This window comes from Nanorana parkeri, unplaced genomic scaffold, assembly GCF_000935625.1.
Source record: "Nanorana parkeri isolate BGI_ZX_2015 unplaced genomic scaffold, ASM93562v1 scaffold1, whole genome shotgun sequence".
Lineage (NCBI taxonomy): Eukaryota > Metazoa > Chordata > Amphibia > Anura > Dicroglossidae > Nanorana > Nanorana parkeri.
The window spans coordinates 4919770-4939574 of NW_017306269.1; the positions used below are offsets into that span (position 1 = coordinate 4919770).

At 43.7% G+C, this 19805-nt stretch overlaps 1 protein-coding gene across 1 annotated transcript in view; it reads right to left on the reverse strand.

The window, feature by feature from the left end:
- The window catches only part of UBR2 (ubiquitin protein ligase E3 component n-recognin 2), a 76663-nt gene that overhangs the window by 10840 nt on the left and 46018 nt on the right, over positions 1-19805 (reverse strand). The window contains exons 22-36 of the mRNA XM_018555975.1: positions 16555-16607; positions 16363-16465; positions 13670-13718; positions 12531-12685; positions 10894-10996; positions 10104-10213; positions 9509-9589; positions 8405-8586; positions 7299-7501; positions 6063-6156; positions 3645-3806; positions 1629-1747; positions 868-931; positions 626-774; positions 486-541 (exon numbers count right to left, since the gene is read on the reverse strand). Coding sequence (XP_018411477.1) covers positions 486-541; positions 626-774; positions 868-931; positions 1629-1747; positions 3645-3806; positions 6063-6156; positions 7299-7501; positions 8405-8586; positions 9509-9589; positions 10104-10213; positions 10894-10996; positions 12531-12685; positions 13670-13718; positions 16363-16465; positions 16555-16607 — 1683 coding nt within the window. The remainder of the gene's footprint in view (positions 1-485; positions 542-625; positions 775-867; positions 932-1628; positions 1748-3644; positions 3807-6062; positions 6157-7298; positions 7502-8404; positions 8587-9508; positions 9590-10103; positions 10214-10893; positions 10997-12530; positions 12686-13669; positions 13719-16362; positions 16466-16554; positions 16608-19805) is intronic.

Consider the following 19805-nt stretch of genomic DNA (forward strand, 5'->3'; position numbering starts at 1 on the left):
TCTCTGCCCCCTGCTGTACTTATCTGCAGGCAGCCTGTAGTGAGTGGACCTGCTGGGCACCTCCCACAGTAATCCTGTCTGCACAGGCTATGTGAAGCCCAGTGATGATGTCACCTCTACCATCACAAAGTAATAACAGGGTTGCTGGATTTTGCAGTCACCATTGGAAGAGCACTGAGACAAGCTGACAACAAAGGAGAACGATTTACAAAGAGCTTTGTCACCCTACAACAGGAAGTTACTGCTCAATGACCTTCATAGAAGATTGCCAGTAATTATATTAGTGAAAACTTTGGATTTAATAAGATTTAAAATGCCTTTTGAAATTACTTTAGCATTTTACATCTTATCACAGAGTTTAGTGATCAGGTTTATATATAGTTTAAGCAAATGCGAAATGTAAGTTTGTTCGTAAATCCTTTTTATATTTAAAAACATTTTGAATTCACTATTTGCTACTTCTATTTCTGCAAATAAATCCTCACCTGTCGACATGGCAAGTTTCCAAATAAAGGTCTCTCTTCATCTGTCAATATACGCTCTAAAAGCCAGAACAAACATCATAAGTTAACTCAGCGTTATGTGAATGCAAGAATCACCTCCGGTCAGACAGAATTAGCCTTACCAATGGTCTGTATGGTGTATGCACAGCTGCCCCAGCACAATATTGAGACTCGTTGGTCCTGCTCGTTGGGATGGACATTCAGTCCAACCTTGTATGTTGCTGTCCCAAATGTTGTCAGCATCTCTTTAATGCTATCGGAGTACGGGTTCCTAAGACAGCGTGGATCAAACACAGACATTATAATATGTTATTACACCGATCTATACCAAGCACAGAACTACAGTAAAAGCAAAGATACATACTTCGGTTGGAAGGAAGGCCGGAACCCTTCGGGAATATTCACTTGCCTGGGAGTTTCTGACTCATCTGTAATCAATAGAAAGGAAAATAACTAAAACCTTTAAAGAAAAAGAACATAATGATATTGGAAGAGGGATTGCCTTCTGATGATTGTCGAGGTGCCCATACACCTGCCGATTATCGTACGATAATCGCGGGAAATCCCACGATCGTACAATAATCGGCAGGTGTATGGAAGGCGTGTGACCGTTTCTACTGTACGGTCGCACGTCTTTTGTCTTACGAGCAGGCTCGAAAACCCGACTAAAATCATACGATTGTAAAATGCCGCACGCAAGCGCACACTGCCCGTTCAGCACTGCAGTCATCGGAAGCGCGCCCCTCAGCGGGGCGGGCTTGCGATGATCGCAAGTACGATCTGCCTGTCCAAGATGGGCAGATCGTATGTTTTTTTAATTACCTTATAACCATCGCAAGACAAGAGTCTTGCGATGGTTGTAAGGTGTATGGCCAGCTTTAGTCAACAAGGCAGTGCACACCTGGACTAACTAATGGACATGCAGTCTGTGCCTGATCAACAGGTTTTATGGTTTACACATGCCTGGATTTAGGTCCTTCTCATTATTCATGCCCTAGATTACTCTTGTGTATTGTTTGGAATGGGTAGGTACTGATTTGCCTGACCATTAGTCTGCTGATGAATATAATCTCCTCAGTTTGCTTACCACCCTGCCTCCTGTGACTGGGGGTGAGGATATAAAACATTTTGCACCACACTCACCTGTGCTCATCTTCTCTGCTTCCAGTTCATTTAGGACTCTTATCTGGTGGCTGGTAACAGAAATCCATTCTGCCAAGTCTGGCTGATCCGAGAAATCTAATCTGTAAAAGCAACATAAAAAAAAAAAAGATATTACAACACCCTATCTGGTTGTGGACATAAACCTTAGTATTTAGTTTGGTTCCTACGAACTCCAATGATACTTGCATTCACTTGTATTCCAGCTGTGCTGACAATCTAGAGAAGCTGCTTGTCAGGACAACTAGAACGTAAATTTCCTGCAGCAGATCTGACCTGCAGCTGAATAATTGAATATACATTTCGTCCTGGTTAGTGAGATCGCTAGAGCATATCCTTTCATCTCTTTTCCAAAGCAGCAAAGGAGAGCCAAGTACTGGTGGGCATTTCGGTGAAGTGGGACCTTTACTGAGACCTCTTCTGAAAGTACTGTGGGTATTGTGGTGAAGGGAGACCTCTACTGAAAGGTTAGTTGTAGGTTTGTCAAAGAGCCATGAAGGTTACACAGTATTCCAAAATGTTGTCTCATTGAGAACATCTACCATGTCCTTGATCATATTCCCATGCTGCAGTGACCCACCACAATTTCCTCTACATTGGAGGAAGGGCATTAGTGATGCATGTATAGCACTATCTGTTTGTACAGACGCATTAGAAAGTCTATAGCAACAGCAACAACCAAATGCTTTAAACAGTCAAAAGTGATTCCGTCCCTAGAAACAACGTACATGGTCTGCTTCTTCTTGCACAATCATTGTTAGATGATCTTTTTGGACTATGTATGGTCATTCTGGTTATTCCCATGGAGATTTATTTTCCTTTTTTTAAAAAAAATATTCACTCTATTTCTGGGTTCTCAAAGTACCACTTTTCTCACAGTATGACGCACATTGCCACTGTGCATCCTCCCCTTACAATTGACTCGAAGGGGAGAATGAACAGGTGGCAATGAGCGTCGTACTGTGAGAAAAGTGGTAGATGATAAAACAGGTATAATAAGCAGGAAGAAGCCATTCCTGCTCTGTGCTCCGTCAATTAAAAAACAAACAAACCGTTAAAGAGGAATAAAAACAAATGTTAGGTAAGCAGAGACAATTTGTATTCTTAAGAACACATTTTAAAGTGACATTAAAGTCACAAATGTTTCCCCCCCCCCCCCCAATGCTGTTTTAATGACTTTCTTTAAATGATGCCTCTTGATCCGATCATCTTCCTTCCACTTGTATTCAGCAATTCCTCCAGCGCTGGTCCCGGTCTCTGAACCTTGCGTCCTATGGTGTCTGTACGAGGTGCACGCTGCGTCCGTTCACCTCCACTGTGTGTCTCCTCCTCTCCCGCTGAAGATCTCTACCGCGCATGTGCCCGCCATATCATCCTGCGCGGCCGCTCAAGAATCTTCAGACGGGAGCGAGTGGCGGAGACAGTGGTAAGTTTTTACCTTTTTGGTAACTATTTTTTTTAAATGTTTTTGCATTCTGCATATCTAATGCTTGCTAGCAGTAGATCTATGCAAAAACAAAGGAGCGTTTAATTCTACTTTAAAGGCCAATTATGTGAAAAAAGTCAGGTCAAAAATAACAAACAGAACTTAAAAATGATTGAATTTCTTAAAAATGTATGCTAACATCTTGTTAATGTGATGTATTTAAAAAAAGGCCTTTTTAAAATATTGGTAGAAAAAAAAAAATTACCTGAAAGCTATTTTATCATCATTTTATAGTCCTCTGTTCAAGAGGCTACAAATGGCTGGGATAAAACACATCTTAACATGTTATTGGCACTGGTGATAGCAGGAATAGTATGTACGGCCAGCTCATTAATAGGGCAATTGGCAGACTCAAGGGGACACAGAACTTGCAGAATTGAAGGGTAAATCACAAATATCTGGCATATAAAACAATGCACATATGTATCTTAGCTGCTTGAGATTAGTTCTTGAGCCCCAACGTTTGACTTGACCCAGTGTGTTGAACATCTCACCTGTGGTACAAGCTTCTGGGTGGTGGAAGCATCGGGATAACTGTGTTGCTTAAACACTCACAAAGCGGACATAGGAACTCTCCATTTTCCACATCGTAGCTTGTGTGGACTCGCAACCTTTGCTGTCTGCGTTGCTCCTTCATCTGTACAGCATCAAAATACCTGCAATGCACAGACATTGATATCAAATGGATCTCTATCAGTACAATCCGACTTACACAGCCATCAAAAAATGGATAATCCCTATTGTAGCACCCTACATTGTCCAAAACACTTTCCTCCATTGATGCAACTTTAAGGACATACCACTCCCCCAGACAGAGCACCTTATTTTATAAATGGAGGACCGACATACTTGACCTCCAAGAGAAAGATTGGGAAGAAGGAAAAGCACAGTACACTAAACGTATGATCTGGGACAGGGATAAGTTCATCCAGCTAAAGTTTCTGCACAGAATCTATTATACCCTTCAAAAGATTGCATCAAAACTAGTCCTGAAATTGTCAACCTGAAATCTTCATAAATATGGTCTGGAAACTGACACTTTTAGGACTGTCAATCTACTCTGTGCCCCAAAGCACATCTGATCACTCTCTAATGACCAGAACGGCCTTTAAAGCTGAACTCCAGGCTCCCAAACTTTCCTTAACATGAATTATTCAATAGCTTCAAAATATATAAATCAACTTTGTGTGCACTAAATGCCTATGCAATACCAGATAGAATGTGGTAAAAGTAGAGGGGACACCATCAGTGGGCATCACGTAGCCCATGCAGAGAGCAGAGCTGTGGGAGGGACACGGAAGGACCACTTCTGCTACCTGCAGGAAATTACAGGGAGGTGGAACAAGACAAGCAGACAGAGCAGCAGTAATTGGTTTCTATTACAGGAAACTCCTACACAGTGCAGAACTTGTTCAATGCTCAATTACTGCACGTCTGGAAGAAATACACCAAGGTCACCAACATTTAACCCTTTCGCTGCCAAGCCCTCCGGAACATTTTTCAAATCAGCTGGCCAAGCCATTTTTGAATTTTCAGGGGGGGATGGCGGCGCCCGGTATTTTTAAAATTAGCGGTCATCAGCGGCTTGTGAGCTAAAGCGACCATCAGCTTATAGTAGAACTGTAAATGCCAGGTCCGTACGGCGTACTGAGCTGGCCAGCTGGAAGCACTTTTGTAGCTCCGTACGACGTACGTCCTTGGCAGCGAAAGGGTTAAAGAACTCCAGGGAAAATTAAAAAAACCAAAACATACCCTTGCAATGGGGCTCCCCCAGAGGTCCGTGCTCACCGCTCTCTCCCTCTGAACCAACTATGGAATGTCCCTCAGTGTCCTCACATCTAATGGAGGTCAATGGACCTGCATAAGACGTGATGATGTCAGTGGTCCTTAGACTGCCGAAGCCCAGGGGCTGTGGGGACCAGTCTAGCAGCCCACAGGAAGCCAGGATCAGGCGAGTAGATCTGCTTTATTCCAGCCCCTAGACCAAAACAAGCACTTAACGAGTAGCCCCACTGCCAGGGTACATTGTTTATTTGCCTCGAGTTCTTCTTTAAGTAAGAACATGGCTCCTGTATATAGACAATATTTGTTCAGCCTGAATTAAAACTTCAGGATTTCCATAAATGTGTGGGTCTGTTTGCAAAGGACTGCCAAAAGTTCATCACACATGCCTACCCACTATTCGGTCTATACAGGGTAACTTACAAGGCAGTAATGGGGACAATCAGGTTATCTTTACTGGATTATCTCATTTTAAGAGAGGAAACTCCAGGATTTTCAACTACCCCCCACAAAGGAAGGGTCAACCGCAAACTGTTGGCGCTATATAAATACTATGTAATAATAATAATAATAATAATTTTGTCTACGATTGTAAATAAGTAAAATATACTTAGCTGATCCTAGATCCTGCCTGGCTGCTAGATCAGCTCCCACTGCCTCTTCTCCTCAAAGCTCTGGCATGACATCACCACATCTAACAGGTCTATTAGACGTGAAGACACCATGGGACATACCACAGCCGGAGAGAGGCGAGTGCTGACTGCTGCACAACTAAGAATCAGGTGAATGTATCTTCTGTATTCTATTCCCTAGACCAAAATGAGCAGTTAACCCTTGCAGTGCGGGGGCAGTTCCACTGCAAGGGTTAACTTTTGAGAACCCCAAAGATCTTCTTTAACAATGTAAAAGAAAAATCAAAATAAAATGCCCAAGCCCGTTTTCAAATCTGATCCTATATAATCTTTTAAGCAGCACACACAGATATTACTGTAGTATCAGCTATACCCACCAGTTGTCTATGTGTAACTCCCCCTAAAGTAGCCCAGTTGCTGCCCTGGGGGGGGGGTCACATAAATATGCACTTTTATAGATTTACAGACAACATAGTAGCAATATAATGTAATAATTACCTCTGCCAGCAGTGTGCGTGCATGATGTGCCCACAGCTTCCTGTGTGTGTTCCACATGCCAAGTCCGGATGCATGATCAGTGGATCGTAGTTTTCTGCGCAGACCATAAATTAAAACACAAAGTTACTGTATGTAAATGGAACTTTAGGATTTCACCTAACTGCTGCCATGAAGCAGTTTATAACATCAGAGTGGAATCTACATTGCGAGATTAATAATCCAAATCGGTTTCTCAAATTAGTAGCTTTCATTGTTGGAATTTCATTGTCGGGTTTGCTCTGAAGATTTTTACATGAGGCTGGTGTTCAGCAAAATTTCGATATTATATTGTCTCTCACAATGACAGTTTCAGGTTTGTTGAGATATTTTCTTTATAGTATAGGGGTTAGATGAACTCTAAATGCTAGGTTTATGATTGCATTCAAGTTAAGGTGACCGTATAATCAGGGCTAACTAGTCAAAGAAGCACCCCTTAACTTTCACAGAGTCACCCATCACCCTGATCCACCACTTTCTGAAAGTCAATATCTGAACATGAACATTCCCCCCAACTAAAGCCTGGCAATAGGACATTGATCACTGCTGTGAGAGACTGGGAGTAGGATGAAGGGCCTTTGCCTTAGCTACTAGTGCGGTGTGCAGTAGTAGATCGGTGTGCACTTGGTGAATTATCTGTGCCACTGCGCAGCGCACATGCCAGCTATAAACAAAGTAATTGCAATTTGTGGCTGCTAGGCACAGAAGTGCCACCAGAAGATGAGCAAACGACGAATGCTAGAGAGAAGAGGAGTCAGTAGAAGAAGAGTAAACAGCAATACAAAAGGCTGGAATTCAGCAGGCCTTTTAGCAGGAGGAACAGATCAGGTCAAGGCCCAATACTTCAGTATCCAGACAGCACTTACCAGTGAATCTCCAGATCTGGCTATAAGAGCAGCAGGACCCAATACAGTTAAAACATTGTGTGGTTAGCCCAGAGGAAGCAATGAGACTTTGCCCCAAATAGAAGAGTCCAATCATCAGTAGAAAACCCAAGTCTATGTGCCTTTGGGCACCAGCTAACCAAAAATCTTAGGTCTCTGACTGAACGGTTTAGCCCTGGAGGCCTTCTCCTTGTTTTTTGTTATCCATCCTCCTAAGGAGAAAGCTAATCCCGCAGAGCATGCTTTCTATTCCAGGAATAAATGAATAGATACTGGCAGCACACCGTGACCATAACATTCCTATACAGCTGCTTACCTGGATCTTGAATAATCTTTGCCCTGTTCTTGGAGAAGATTGTGGATCTCTGAATGAAGGCAGCAAGAACCATAGCTTTGTTATCCACACTGAACGCCTGCTCCTCCTGGCACAGAATGCAGGTCACCAGCTGGCTTTGTTCTGTAAAGCGGGTCTGATGAGGGCCCAGAGCAATAAGCTTGGCGTCCAACAATGCAGGGCCGCTGAGAAGGCAAACATTAAAAGGGAACGTTTAGTGGTTTTGTATGTATTTTCGCTCGATCGTGCTTTGTCAAATGTTTTCTCTTTAGTTAGGTAAATGTGAAATATTGCAAATGTATATTACGCAGACTTTTAGCCAGCCAGCAGCTCATTTCCCCAACTTTACCTCCATTTACATACTGTTGTAAAAAGCCTTTGTTTACATGTGTAGTCTTAGCTCATCTACAGTGCTCTGGGAATTATTTGTCATGTATTAAATATTGTTTGAAAAAAAAAATATTGTATATACTAGGGATGCAGCTATACGGATACTAGTATCAGTGCCGATACCGAGTAATTGGGCGAGTACTCTTACTCGCTCAAATGCTCCGATACCTTTCCCGATACCGAAACTTCCGGTCAGAGGGAGATTTCCTCTGACCGGCAATGCCGTAGGGGAACATAGAGCCAGCTTCCTGTGCGATCAGGAAGCTGGGCCTCAAGTAACGACCCGCCCCATGGGGCGGTGTTGGGGATGCACTCCGTCTCGTCCCGGCATGTGGAGGGGTTCATTATACTTTATGTTCATGCTAGATGTCTATGCAACCACTGCTATCACAGTCATTTGTTATGTGCTGAAGGATACTCTGTTTCTTCTTTCTCCTTGTATTACCAAGATCTTGTGTGATTTTTGTATAACCCCGATACCAATAAAATCCTTTGAAAAAGACTTTCCTACTGTGCACCACCACCCTACTATTAAACTAGGTAGCTGCCATGTATTTCTGTTTTTTCTTTCCACCTGAACACCCCATCATGCACCACAATACTGATGGTTATCTATGTTGTGAAAAAACCCCAGTCATCTCCTCATTTATAGACTATGAGCATCTAACAGGCACCACATCAGAAAGTGCTCATCTCACCTGTGATCATGGGATGTGGATGCAGATACGCCAAGTTCATCTAAGGACTGCTGGAAGAGTTCCCTGTTCTCATCAATAAAATGTCTCTGCATTTCAGACATCTGTGCCATGATCTTCTCCTTCCGGAGTCGGGCAATCTCTGCCTTCCTCTTCCGCTCGGCCTTGTCTTTATCACGCGTGCTCTGCAAAGCACACAGTAGCATCTTATGTAACACATGCAGTAAATACAGAAAACTGAACTTCCTAGAGAACACAGTATAATCTAAAAAACATCATATGTAACATATCAACTTTAGGCCTCATTCACACAACTGTGGGCCCATACAGATCCATGCAGTGTGCACGGCTGTATCGGGCCGTTCCCAGGAAGGACAGGGGCTGCGTGTGATTGTACGCAGCAGCCTGTTCCCTATGGGAGTTTGCGGCCGTACGCCACCCTACGCTCACCCGAACGGCACGTCCGTGCGGGTGAAGGTGTCCGTGCTCGGACGCAGACAGGATCGATCCTGTCCGAGTACGGACACACGCACGGCAGCGTACTCCCATAGCCCTCATTCACACGAGTAACAGCCGGCCCGTACAGATCGGTGCAGCGTGCACGGCCGTATGGGGCCGCTCCCGGGAAGGACAGGTGCTGCGTGTGATTGTACACAGCAGCCTGTTCTTCTCTATGAGAGTGCGCAGCCGTACGCCACCCTACGCTCACCCGAACTGCACGTCCGTGCGGGTGCAGGTGTCCCTGCTCGGACGCAGACAGGATAGAACAGAACACGTTCAATATTATATGACCAAACCAAATAAACAAAGTTCATTTTTTCGGGTTTACAAACACTTTAAAGCTGTATGTCTGAGGTTAGTGAATATTTTCCACAAGGTGTGTAGTCAGTTTCTAAGGTTTTAAAATGTGGAGGAGATAGATAATCTGTCATATTGGAAGCAGTCCCTAAAGTAAAAGAGGAACACCAGTATACTACCAAATGCTGCACAGAAATCAGCAATTCATTTTCCTACTTCATTGTTTTACCTAAACAGTATTATATTTCACAACACAGAGACCAAATGAATCCAACAAATGTGTTATATTAGAGAACTACAGGCGCTTACCTCTTCTAATCCGCTTCCCTCGGTCTCCAACACAGGGGTGGCAGATGAGCTCTCCCGAATCTTCTTAATAGTGCTGAACATCTGAAATACAGATATGCTTTAGACCTCATTCCCTGACATTTCATTTGTAGCAAGTCCACTGCTTGCTATCATTTAAAGCTTAGCTCCAAGCAGGCAATTATGTTTTCATTTAATGTATTTTTAAATGCAACTAGTACCTGAATTTGATTTTGTCTTGCAATTCCCTGTACAGCAGACTAAAATAGGTGTTGCAGAACTAGGAGCCAATCAGGTGTTTTGAATGCACATGTGGTGAAAGGAACAAGGAGAGAGATAACCACCTCCGAGTTGCTGCTCTTTTACTGTCCAGTCACAGGTTGGGGGGGAGGGAGGGGGGCAAAATGTGAAGAAGCTGTACAGAAATGTCAGGTCTACCACCTGTCTGGTCTGTACTGTGTGGTGGGGCTGTGGAAGTGTTTATTGAACAGAATTACAAATGCTTTGGCAGTCACAACTGTGTATTTTGCCATTTGCCTGGAGTTCAGCTTTACATGTCATTAATACAAAACATAATACAGTATTACTAATCCAACACCTTCAGTATCCAGCGGATCATGTCCTTGTGGACCTCCAGATGAGCAGCGTTCTGTAGCGTCTCCAATAAAGCCAGTATGCTGGGGGACGTGTTGGAACCTTCACCAGGTCCTAAAAGCATAAATAAAATATAAAAAATCATGTCATTTTAATGTATCCCAATTTCCTAAATTATTATAGCAATTACACAGTATGAAATGTTTACCAGAGAACAAACAACAACATCAGTCCCCACCCACAGGGACATACACTGAAAATCTCTACCACACTCACTTTGATCAGAAGCCAGCTAACAGGGAAAATCATCAACTTAAGCAAAATGATTCAACTGGGAGAGACCATTTTACTGCTAGCAAAATAAATAATTTAAAAAGGAGCACACTTGGCTAAGAAACTAGAGAGCAGCACATGGATTCCACATATATGTCAGCAAATATACGCAGCTGAGACTACTTCTATTATTATTGTACATTTAGAACAAAAAAAGTGGCCAAAAAGTGGGAAACGTTTTTAAAGTTTTGCAGCTTAGCACAATCCCCCCTTCTCTGCCCCTCTAACGCATTTCACCCTATCCAGGGCTTATTTCTAGAGCTCTATAACTAAGCCCTGGATAGGATGAAATGCGTTTGTAAGGATGACCAAAAGGCAAGACTGTGCTGAGCGGTGCAAGTTTGAATAAAGATGTTTTCCAGAGAGTCCAAGCAGTGTGCGGCCGGATTCCTCTCTTTGTGGAGGCGTGGTTAACCTTAGTATTACAAACAGCAATATATTTTTCATCTCTCATAACTTACTGGAGATCTTCTCGGAGAAAGTGAAGGTGACAACGTTGTCCTCACTGACGTTCTGTAATTGCTGGTTCTCTTCCTGTAACGCCATTCCGATCAAATGCAGAACCTTCACAATGGTAGAATGAGAATGCCATTAGGGAGAAATCTCTAGTAAGCTTTCTTATTACAGGTTATGTGCACTAGGCGTTGCCTGAGAGCATAAGTCTGGACTGTAGATCACAAATCACTGCCCATTATCCAAGTTTCTAACCTAGCATTGTGTGTATGGTAGGAAGGGTCCACTGGTAAAATTGCATTGTGTGTAATGGATAACCAGTGTCCAAACTATAGAGAAAGAAAGCATTTATGATTTCATGTTTCAGGATTAACACTTTATGTACCATTTTATCTTCCAAATGGTTTTGTTTATAACTTTTCTTTAAAGTTTTAGAGTCTCTGTGTTTATCAGCTAGATGATATAGGTATGCAGTGGTTTGCAATGGTTGTATGGAAGGCAAAGCGGCAAATCAATAGCACTGACGAAATAATACTACCTTGCACTTTACCTTCTTTACGGGCGTTGCATGTGTAAGGTCTAAGTACCTTGGAGGAAAAGTGCTATAGACATGCCATACATTTATGGCTAAGCGAAGATAATAGCAATCCCACTACGGAAAATTGTCATTGTGTGACTTGAGCAATTATGTAAAGAATAGGCACCAAGCAGGTGCACAAGTCGAAGGCCCTATGCAGTGCAATAACGCATGCAATGCCACGCATCAACATGTGTCGTGTTAGCCCATTCATGTTAACACATTCCCAACAGACCATAAGAGACCTTAAAAGGAGAACTATGAGGTGAGTGCTTTTCACTCACCTCATAGTTCTAGCCGACCTGTGACAATGAGACTGTCACAGGTCGGCTCAGTAGATCGGGAGGTGAGCGAACATATACCGGCGTTCGCTCACCTCTCGATCCTGTCACGGCTCTCTGCTGTGACAGGGGAGGGGCTGGATTCCCCCCTCCCTGCTCCGATCCGCCAGCGCTGACTGGCGGAACGTACGGGGGAGGGGGCGGGTACAGCTGGCTCTGCCTCCAGATAGGCAGAGCCAGCTGTCAGTCACGCAGCTAGGCGGATCCCGGCTTAATTGTCGGGATCCGCTTCAGGTGCGGCGTCTCAATATACCGCGAGCAGCAGCTCGCTGTATACTGCGGCGTCTCAGTATACCGCGAGCTACCGCAAGCTACAGCTCGCGGTATACTGAGCCTAGGGTGACGGGAGGACGCTAGTTTGTGTGCTCCCGTTACCCTAAGGAGAACTATGGGGAAAAGCTTTAACCCCATAGTTCTCCTTTCAGCTGCACCATTTTTGCTGACACAGTGCAGCACAAAGGACGATTGTGCATTATCATGTGTTAAGGTGAACTCCAACCCAGGTACACCGGATTAGTAAGTTGGGATGCCATTGAAAATAATGCCACCAAAACAAACCTGCACCATTATATGTGAAGCCGGATGGCTGTGAAACAATGGAGGAATATTTACAGTAAGGAGTGAAGACGTATATGGCTTTCATTAATAGAGAGCATGACCCTCAAATACAATTTAAACTGGTGCATGTGTAGTAAATATTACTATTGGGCATGGAGTCTCTGCTTACCCTCTGTAGCATAGCCTCAGACCAAGAATATCCATTGGGTTCTACAGCCCACTGAAGAATAGTTCCAATCATAGAGAGCATGACATCAGATTGGAGAATATTAATGAGGCTGGCAAAAAGAGGACAAAATGGAGGCAGCACGGGAGGAGGCAAAGCTGCAACAGAAAATACATATATATTTTTTTAACTTCAGTGCAATTACACTAGACATGTCCTCATACATCAAAGAAACATTGCAAGTATAACTAAATTCTTCCATTCATCATTGTTCTGATACATGAAGTCCAGGATGTTTAAAGAAGCATCACCACAACTTGAAAAATGATGTTGAATCCCTGAGGGAACTGAATGCATGCAGCACTTAGTCTTGTTCTGATCCGTGCTATGATTGATGTTCTAACATGGTCGACAGTTCGCCCCCCCCCCTCCCCACACTGCTGTTCTAACCACGCTGCTCAAATGTTTCTAATGCAAATTGTTCATTTGTAAAACATGTTTATTTTTTTGCAGGCTAGCTGGGAAGTGTGCTTGGGACCTTTTGTGTTTTCTACTGTCAAAAGCCCTTCCATGCTCACCTCACTTTAAAAGCTAGTTAAGAATTGATTTGTGCGGTTGCCATATTTGTTTTGTTGGATTTGGTGTGGAGACACAGGGGGGGCTTCAGCTGCCATTGTGATGTGCTGGGCTTCTGGTTTGTCCCTTTTAAAGAGGAATGGGCTACCCTCCAATTATATAGGCTATATCTGGCTATTTATGCAACAAGATGGGGGCTAAAAGAACATTGCTCTACAGAGAGAAGGGGCAGTGGCTACTGTGCTGTAGATCCCCCATAGGAACACCCATATATTGGGCTTCAGGGGTGGACCTGACATCCTGCAGAAACATAAAGATGCCCTTTTAATGCACGCTGCAACCATGAATAAGAACGGGACCAAGTGCTCCATGCACTTGGTCCCCTGAGGAACTTCACAATGATTTATACTTGAAGGCGATACTTCCTTAACAAACACACAAGTAGAACATAGAACACAGAATTTCAGAAGCATCTTTAAAAATACTTTACATTAAACTCGGTTTTGATTGGCTCCCACAACTACAGCCTACTAAATTAGATGAGAGAATAGTGGACTATCCTGTACCTGTATCTTCTTCATTCAGTCTCTTCAGTTTACGCTGGGCCTCTTCAGCCTGCCGAAAGGAAGACCATTTCTAGAGTTATTACATGCGTTTGCATTTTCATGGATTTACTTAAACTGTTAGATACCTGAGCAAAGCAAACTGCGGATCTGATGAACAGATGCTTGAGCATAGTTACCATGCAAGTCTTTACTTTAACTGTAAAAGTCAAGCTTGGCTCCACCTGTTCAGTCTCCTAGACTTCCACATTAGTCCTTTGATGGGCAGTCCCCAAATCTAACTAGTGATCCTGTTACCAGTGGCTGGATTGCTTTGGAGGAAACATACAGGCAGTCAAACACTCACTTGGTGGTATGTGTTGCTCCCTTGCTGGCTGGAGGAATAAGGCAGGGGTTCTCTCGCAGCATTTTTGGCAGTGAATAAGACATGCCTCACTGCTAAAGCCGGCGAGGGAGCAAAACATAGAACAGTCTCCAGCAGCTGTCCATCTACTAGCTTGCAGAAGGGAGGAGGGAGGAAGGAGGAGTGGGGAACCAATTGCCTTGCTGTGCCTATGTATTTGTAGAGACACACACAGCTTTCTAGCACACACAAGGGTGGCTCCATAGGACCCTGCAAGGGAAAGGAACCATCCTAAAACCGGATATCAGGGCCACTGCTCAGAGGACAGGCTGATTCTGCCGGAAGCTAAAACTTTGAATCATCAAGAAGAAACATCCATTGTAAGTAATTTAATAAGCATTTGAAATAACAAAACCTTTCATATCACTTTAAGTTAGCCATACACTAGATTAGTCCTCTGCCTGAATAGCGAATGCATCTGATAAGATGCAGTCACTGTTTGACCGATAATTTTCCACCTAGTTCAGTCAATTCCCAAATCTACTTTTGTTGAACCAGTTGGTGCTTGCAGGGCTGGTAGTATCATTGGCTTGTGTACATTGTAGGGACATTAAGGGAAAGCTCCTATTGGTGCAGCGACTGATGTGAGCACTTTAAGGGCTCTGCAAAGCAAATGTCAGCGATATACAAATGAATAAATCACTTCTTAGCGAAATTGTACTTTTTATTTATTGGCTAGTATAGCAGATCGCTTGAAGTCAACACCATCCTCTAAACATTTCATGTGTGGTGAAAGGAAGATAACTGGCGTCATTTGGCTTTGTTAATAAAAAATGAAAGCAAACCTCTCATGAGTGAAACATGGATGCTGCTATTGAGGCCTTCTGGAAATGCTAGGTGCCTGGCTGTCAAGGAGGAAATTACCAGATGCATGCTATACAGCGTTGCCACCAAAATGAAAATGGTGGTGCTTGTAAAAACCACGGATGGCGGAGTGTTGATCCACAGTACTTCAAGGTGCAAAAGTACTCGTTTATTGATGAGCATCAAAAAAACTTTTTGGTGCAGCGCAGGATCCCTTCCTCAGGGTAGCACAGTGACCTCACGATGTTGCCCTGAGGAAGGGATTCCCCTACCCACACTAAAAAATGTGTATGGCGGAATCTCCACTGTTGGCTACTTATTTAGCCAGCCTCCAGAACCCAAGGCTGCCTCAATACCCAAAGTTACTACATCCGATAGGAAGACGTCACTGTTTGGCTGACACATTTCCACCGGTCTCCTTTGATTTTATAACTAATTTGTGGAGCTGGGTGGTGCTGACCGAGCTACCAATGGCAAGAATTGGACGAAAGTCAAGCTGTGTGTGGCCAGCTTTTGGGATACCCTTTCTTAGCTAACCTAAAATAAGAAAGACGCAATCTTTTGGGATGACAAATCCCTTCTTTAGGCTTTTATACAATTATTAAAATGGTTTTAAAAACCCACATAATTTACATACGGAGTTACAAAGAGCAATTCATTTTAACTTTGAAAAAACACAACTATTTTTTCTTGACCCACAAAATAGTTTTAATTGTTTAAGTCACTATAGTTCACTGCTCCTCTATGTATCAATATGTGGGCTTCATTACCATTTCAGCCTCTTATGAAGACAGGAGGAAGGGATCCTGAAAGCTTGCATTTTAAAAAGGAGAACTATGAGGTGAGTGATTTTCACTCAGCCTCATAGTTCGAGTCGACGTGTGACAATGAAACTGTCACATGTCAGCTCAATAGATCGGGAAGGGAGCGAACACATACCATCGCTTGCTCACTTCTCGATCATCTCCCTGCAGAGAGCCGTGACTGTCACTCACGGCTCCCCGCAGGGATTCCCTACACCCTCCCCTCCAGCGCTGACTGGCAGATCAGCTCTAGATAGGCAGAGCCAGCTGACAATCATGCAGCTGGGTGGATCTCGACAGTAATGATCTGCGGCGGTCTCAGTATACCGGGAGCTACAGCTCCCCGTATACTGAGCTTTGGATCACGGGAGGACACTAGTTTGTCCTCCCGTGACCCTGAGAAGAACTATGGGGAAAAACACTTACCCCATAGTTCTCCTTTAATTATCTTACATTAACCAATAAAGGGTATCATGTAAACGCCAAGCTTTCTGCATTATTTGATGGCTAACATGGTACAAGACACTACCTACTGCTATGATCAAATTATGAAATGGTATTTGCACGTTAAAGCTTATATGGTATTTTCGTGATTGGGTTCAGATCCACTTTAAAGTACTATTGCTTAGTACAGGTTGTTCTGCACTGTCGAATGAGAAACGCATATCTAATAACACAGCATTTACCTTAGACTGCTCAGCTCTGGAGTAATGGTAATAGAACAGGTTAAAATCCTTGGCACACTCGGGCTTCAGCTCATACAGGCCTCTTCCTGTTAAGCCTGGCTTTCTTAAAAGAGAAAACAACAAAGACAAACACATAAGATAGAAAGCTGGGATAAAGTGACACAAAAGGTTTTAGTTACTCACTCAACTTACTTAAAAGACGCGATTGTTTCAATCACTTGCTCCATTCCTGTTTCTTTGTTCTCCTGTCATTTCAAAGAAAGAAAGTCATTAACACGATATAAAGCAATATAAAGGCATTTTAAACCATGTCAATCACACAGTACCTGCTGCCCTTAAAAAAAGCCTGCCAATAGTATCCTACGATTCATCTACATATGTGTATTATTTTATTATTTCATCTTAGTTGTTTGTGTGCAGAATACTTCAACAGTAAATGCATGAACATTGTTTGCTGTGCTAATTTGCAGAGAGGAAGTTGGGCGATATGACGAAAGAAGGCACCATCTGCGTGTGAACACAACAGTCTGTACAGATCTTCATTACCCTTTCCCACTGGCCGTATGCATATATGTGGGGGCATGGTGGTGGGCTTAAACACCGTGCTCCTACATACATGCACACAGCCAATGTTGCTGTTTCATGCTACGAGAGCCATTAATTGTGTATCCCCAGTCACTGTTAATAATGGAGAGCTGATAGTACGGTCTAATGATCATGTGACCACTGAGACAGCCGAGCCCAGTGATCACATGTTTGGGAAAGCCCAGGAAATGCCTAAAGACTAAGGGCCTGTTCATACAACGTCCGTTTTCTGTGCTGACCCGATTTGTACGCTCCTGCACTAAAAATGCATCCCAATGTATCCCTATGTGTTTTATGGGCTACAGTTCTCAAGTGCGCAGTCCGTTCAGGTTACGACAGAAAAAATACTGCATGTCACATTTTGTACGGTCAGGAAGCGCAAAACGCGTCAAAAACGCACTGCACTGCAGCTAACATACTGACAGCTGCACTACAGCAAAAAAAAAGATTTTTTACTGGAACGCATCAAAAACGCGGCCAAAACACAGCTAAACACATAGCACCGCGTCTGTAGATCCGCACCTGATCCGGACCTGAAAATAATGTGAACAGGGCCTAAAGGCAGAATTGACGTTAAAAGAACAGTGAACTGTATTTTTGGTTAGCAAATATTTAGTATTCTTAATGTAATGTTTACTAACAAGTTTTCAGCACAAGGCTACCTGTGATGGGAACCAGAGGGAATAGCAGTATTTTTAGCTCCTACACTAAAGCACTACCTAATACTACACCATAAAATGAGGCCATAACACTTAACCCTTAACACCTCCAAAATTAAAGTGATATTAAAGCCAACATTTTTTTCTCATTTCTCCTTCAAGGAGACCATCCTTTGCTGGAGGCTGTTTTTTTTTTTTTAAAGTACCTCTTTCCTCGTTTTGTAGTGTCCCCCCGCCATGCTCTTCCCACCGCCCCCTGCACAGGTGCCACCACCGTTCTAATGGAGGCACCCGTGCGCACTCGTCCGCCCTGCGGCTGTGTGCGTCCATAGACACACACAGCCCAGTGGCAGGCCACACCCCTTACTTCTTTGATTGATGGCAGAAGGAGCCAATGGCTCCTCTGCCATCAGTATGCTCCCCGCAACCCGGAAGTTGGGGGTACGGAGGATAGCTTCGGTCCCGGCGGCAGGGATGAGCGCAGCTGGGAGGTAAGTGTGGGAGAGACTGGGGGGGGGCTGGGGTTAAAAAAAAAAAAAAGGTCCTGGGTTGTCTTTACCCTAATGCAGAGAATGCATTAAGGTAAAAAACGCCCAGACCTTAATACTACTTTAACATTTAAAGTGAACAGGAAGGGTACCCCCCCCGCCCATTTCTTTGTGGTTAGTTCTGAAAGCTGAAGAGACTGGAACCAAAGTAATGATTTAAGCGTCGTTCCCTGCAGTATACACCTGTGAGTCTAGTGCAGCTTGATGACATAACTCAAGGGGGGCGTTTCCATGACACCCTGGGCTCACAGGAAGTGGGTTAAATAGCACTGGGTGTCATTCAACTTGGAAGAGGACTGACGCTGGATACAAGAGTGGTGAGCAGGAGGGGCACAGCCACAGATAGGAAGTACTGCAGTGAGAAGTACTTAACATTTAAAGTAGAATTGTAGTTATTTGCCCCCACCCCGGACTCTTACCATAAGATGAACTTTGGGAAAAGTGGCTATTTCTACTGTGACGGATGGGTACACTGCAACCCTAAGCAGACATTGTGCGATATATATTCATCACTTTTCAACACGGGACAACAAAGGAACAATAGGATTTTTGTACTCACCATAAAATCCTTTTCTTGAAGTCCATTGAGGGACACAAAAATCCTTAGACTATCCGGTTACACTGCTGTAGGCGGCAGTATAACCCAACAGACTAAGAATTCCGGTGCTCCTCAATGGACGATAAATAAATAGTAATTAAAATTGTGTCACACTTACATCCTCTGGCAAGGCTTTGACCATTTCACTGTGGGCCATAGGTCTAATGCTGAGCTGGTGGATGATTTCCCGCTTTATCTCATCAGTGGCCGACACCTGCCCTACTCCAGGGCAAAATCGTTCACCTGGGGCACAAAACAAAGAGGCGGCATTTACCATATAACCTAGGCTGTCTTCATTCATTCTGCAGAACACAATCTAGTGAGTAGATCTATAGGTTTCTAAACACTAACACATGTCTAGGTACTTGCTTTTTTAGGGTATCTAAACTCAAATAAAAATGTATATATGTTACCTTGCCTGGCAGAATATTATTTGTTCAGTGTGTAGAGTTTCTCCAGTCACTTCCTGTCAGAGGGTGACAACACTCGCTGTCAGTGTCTTCCAACAGGAGCAGTGTTGTCACACTCGGTTGTTTGTTCCCGCTCTGGACTTCCGGGGCGCTGGGCTGACCAGTCCCAAGCTGCAGGTGTGCTGTACTGGACTCTCAGTGTATATCTGCACATCTAAAAAGGAATTGGCTACCTCCAGGCATATCTATCTTTAGTCATTGCTGTGCCTGTCCTACGTTGGAAGCTTTGTTAGATTAGGGACCACATTATACAGAAGGGCCTTGATGGGGCAGTGTAGCTTCTATATAGATTGGCTGCAAATATATGCTTTGAACACCTCATAGTGTTTAAGGAGTGCTGGCTATTTCTGTTTTAGATTTATATAGTGCCACTGTTGGCCATGCACCCTACTACACTGACTCTGGAACTTAGTGTGGGACAGACAGGATACTGAATTTTAGTAATAAAAGCTGGGCAGAGGTCCATGTCAGTTATTTGTATCCATTGTATCCAAGACCACTAGGTCTAGTCAGCTTAGTTTGGAGATTTTCCTGCCAAAGACAAGTAAACTGCCCAGGTATATGGGGGGGGGGGGGGGGGGGG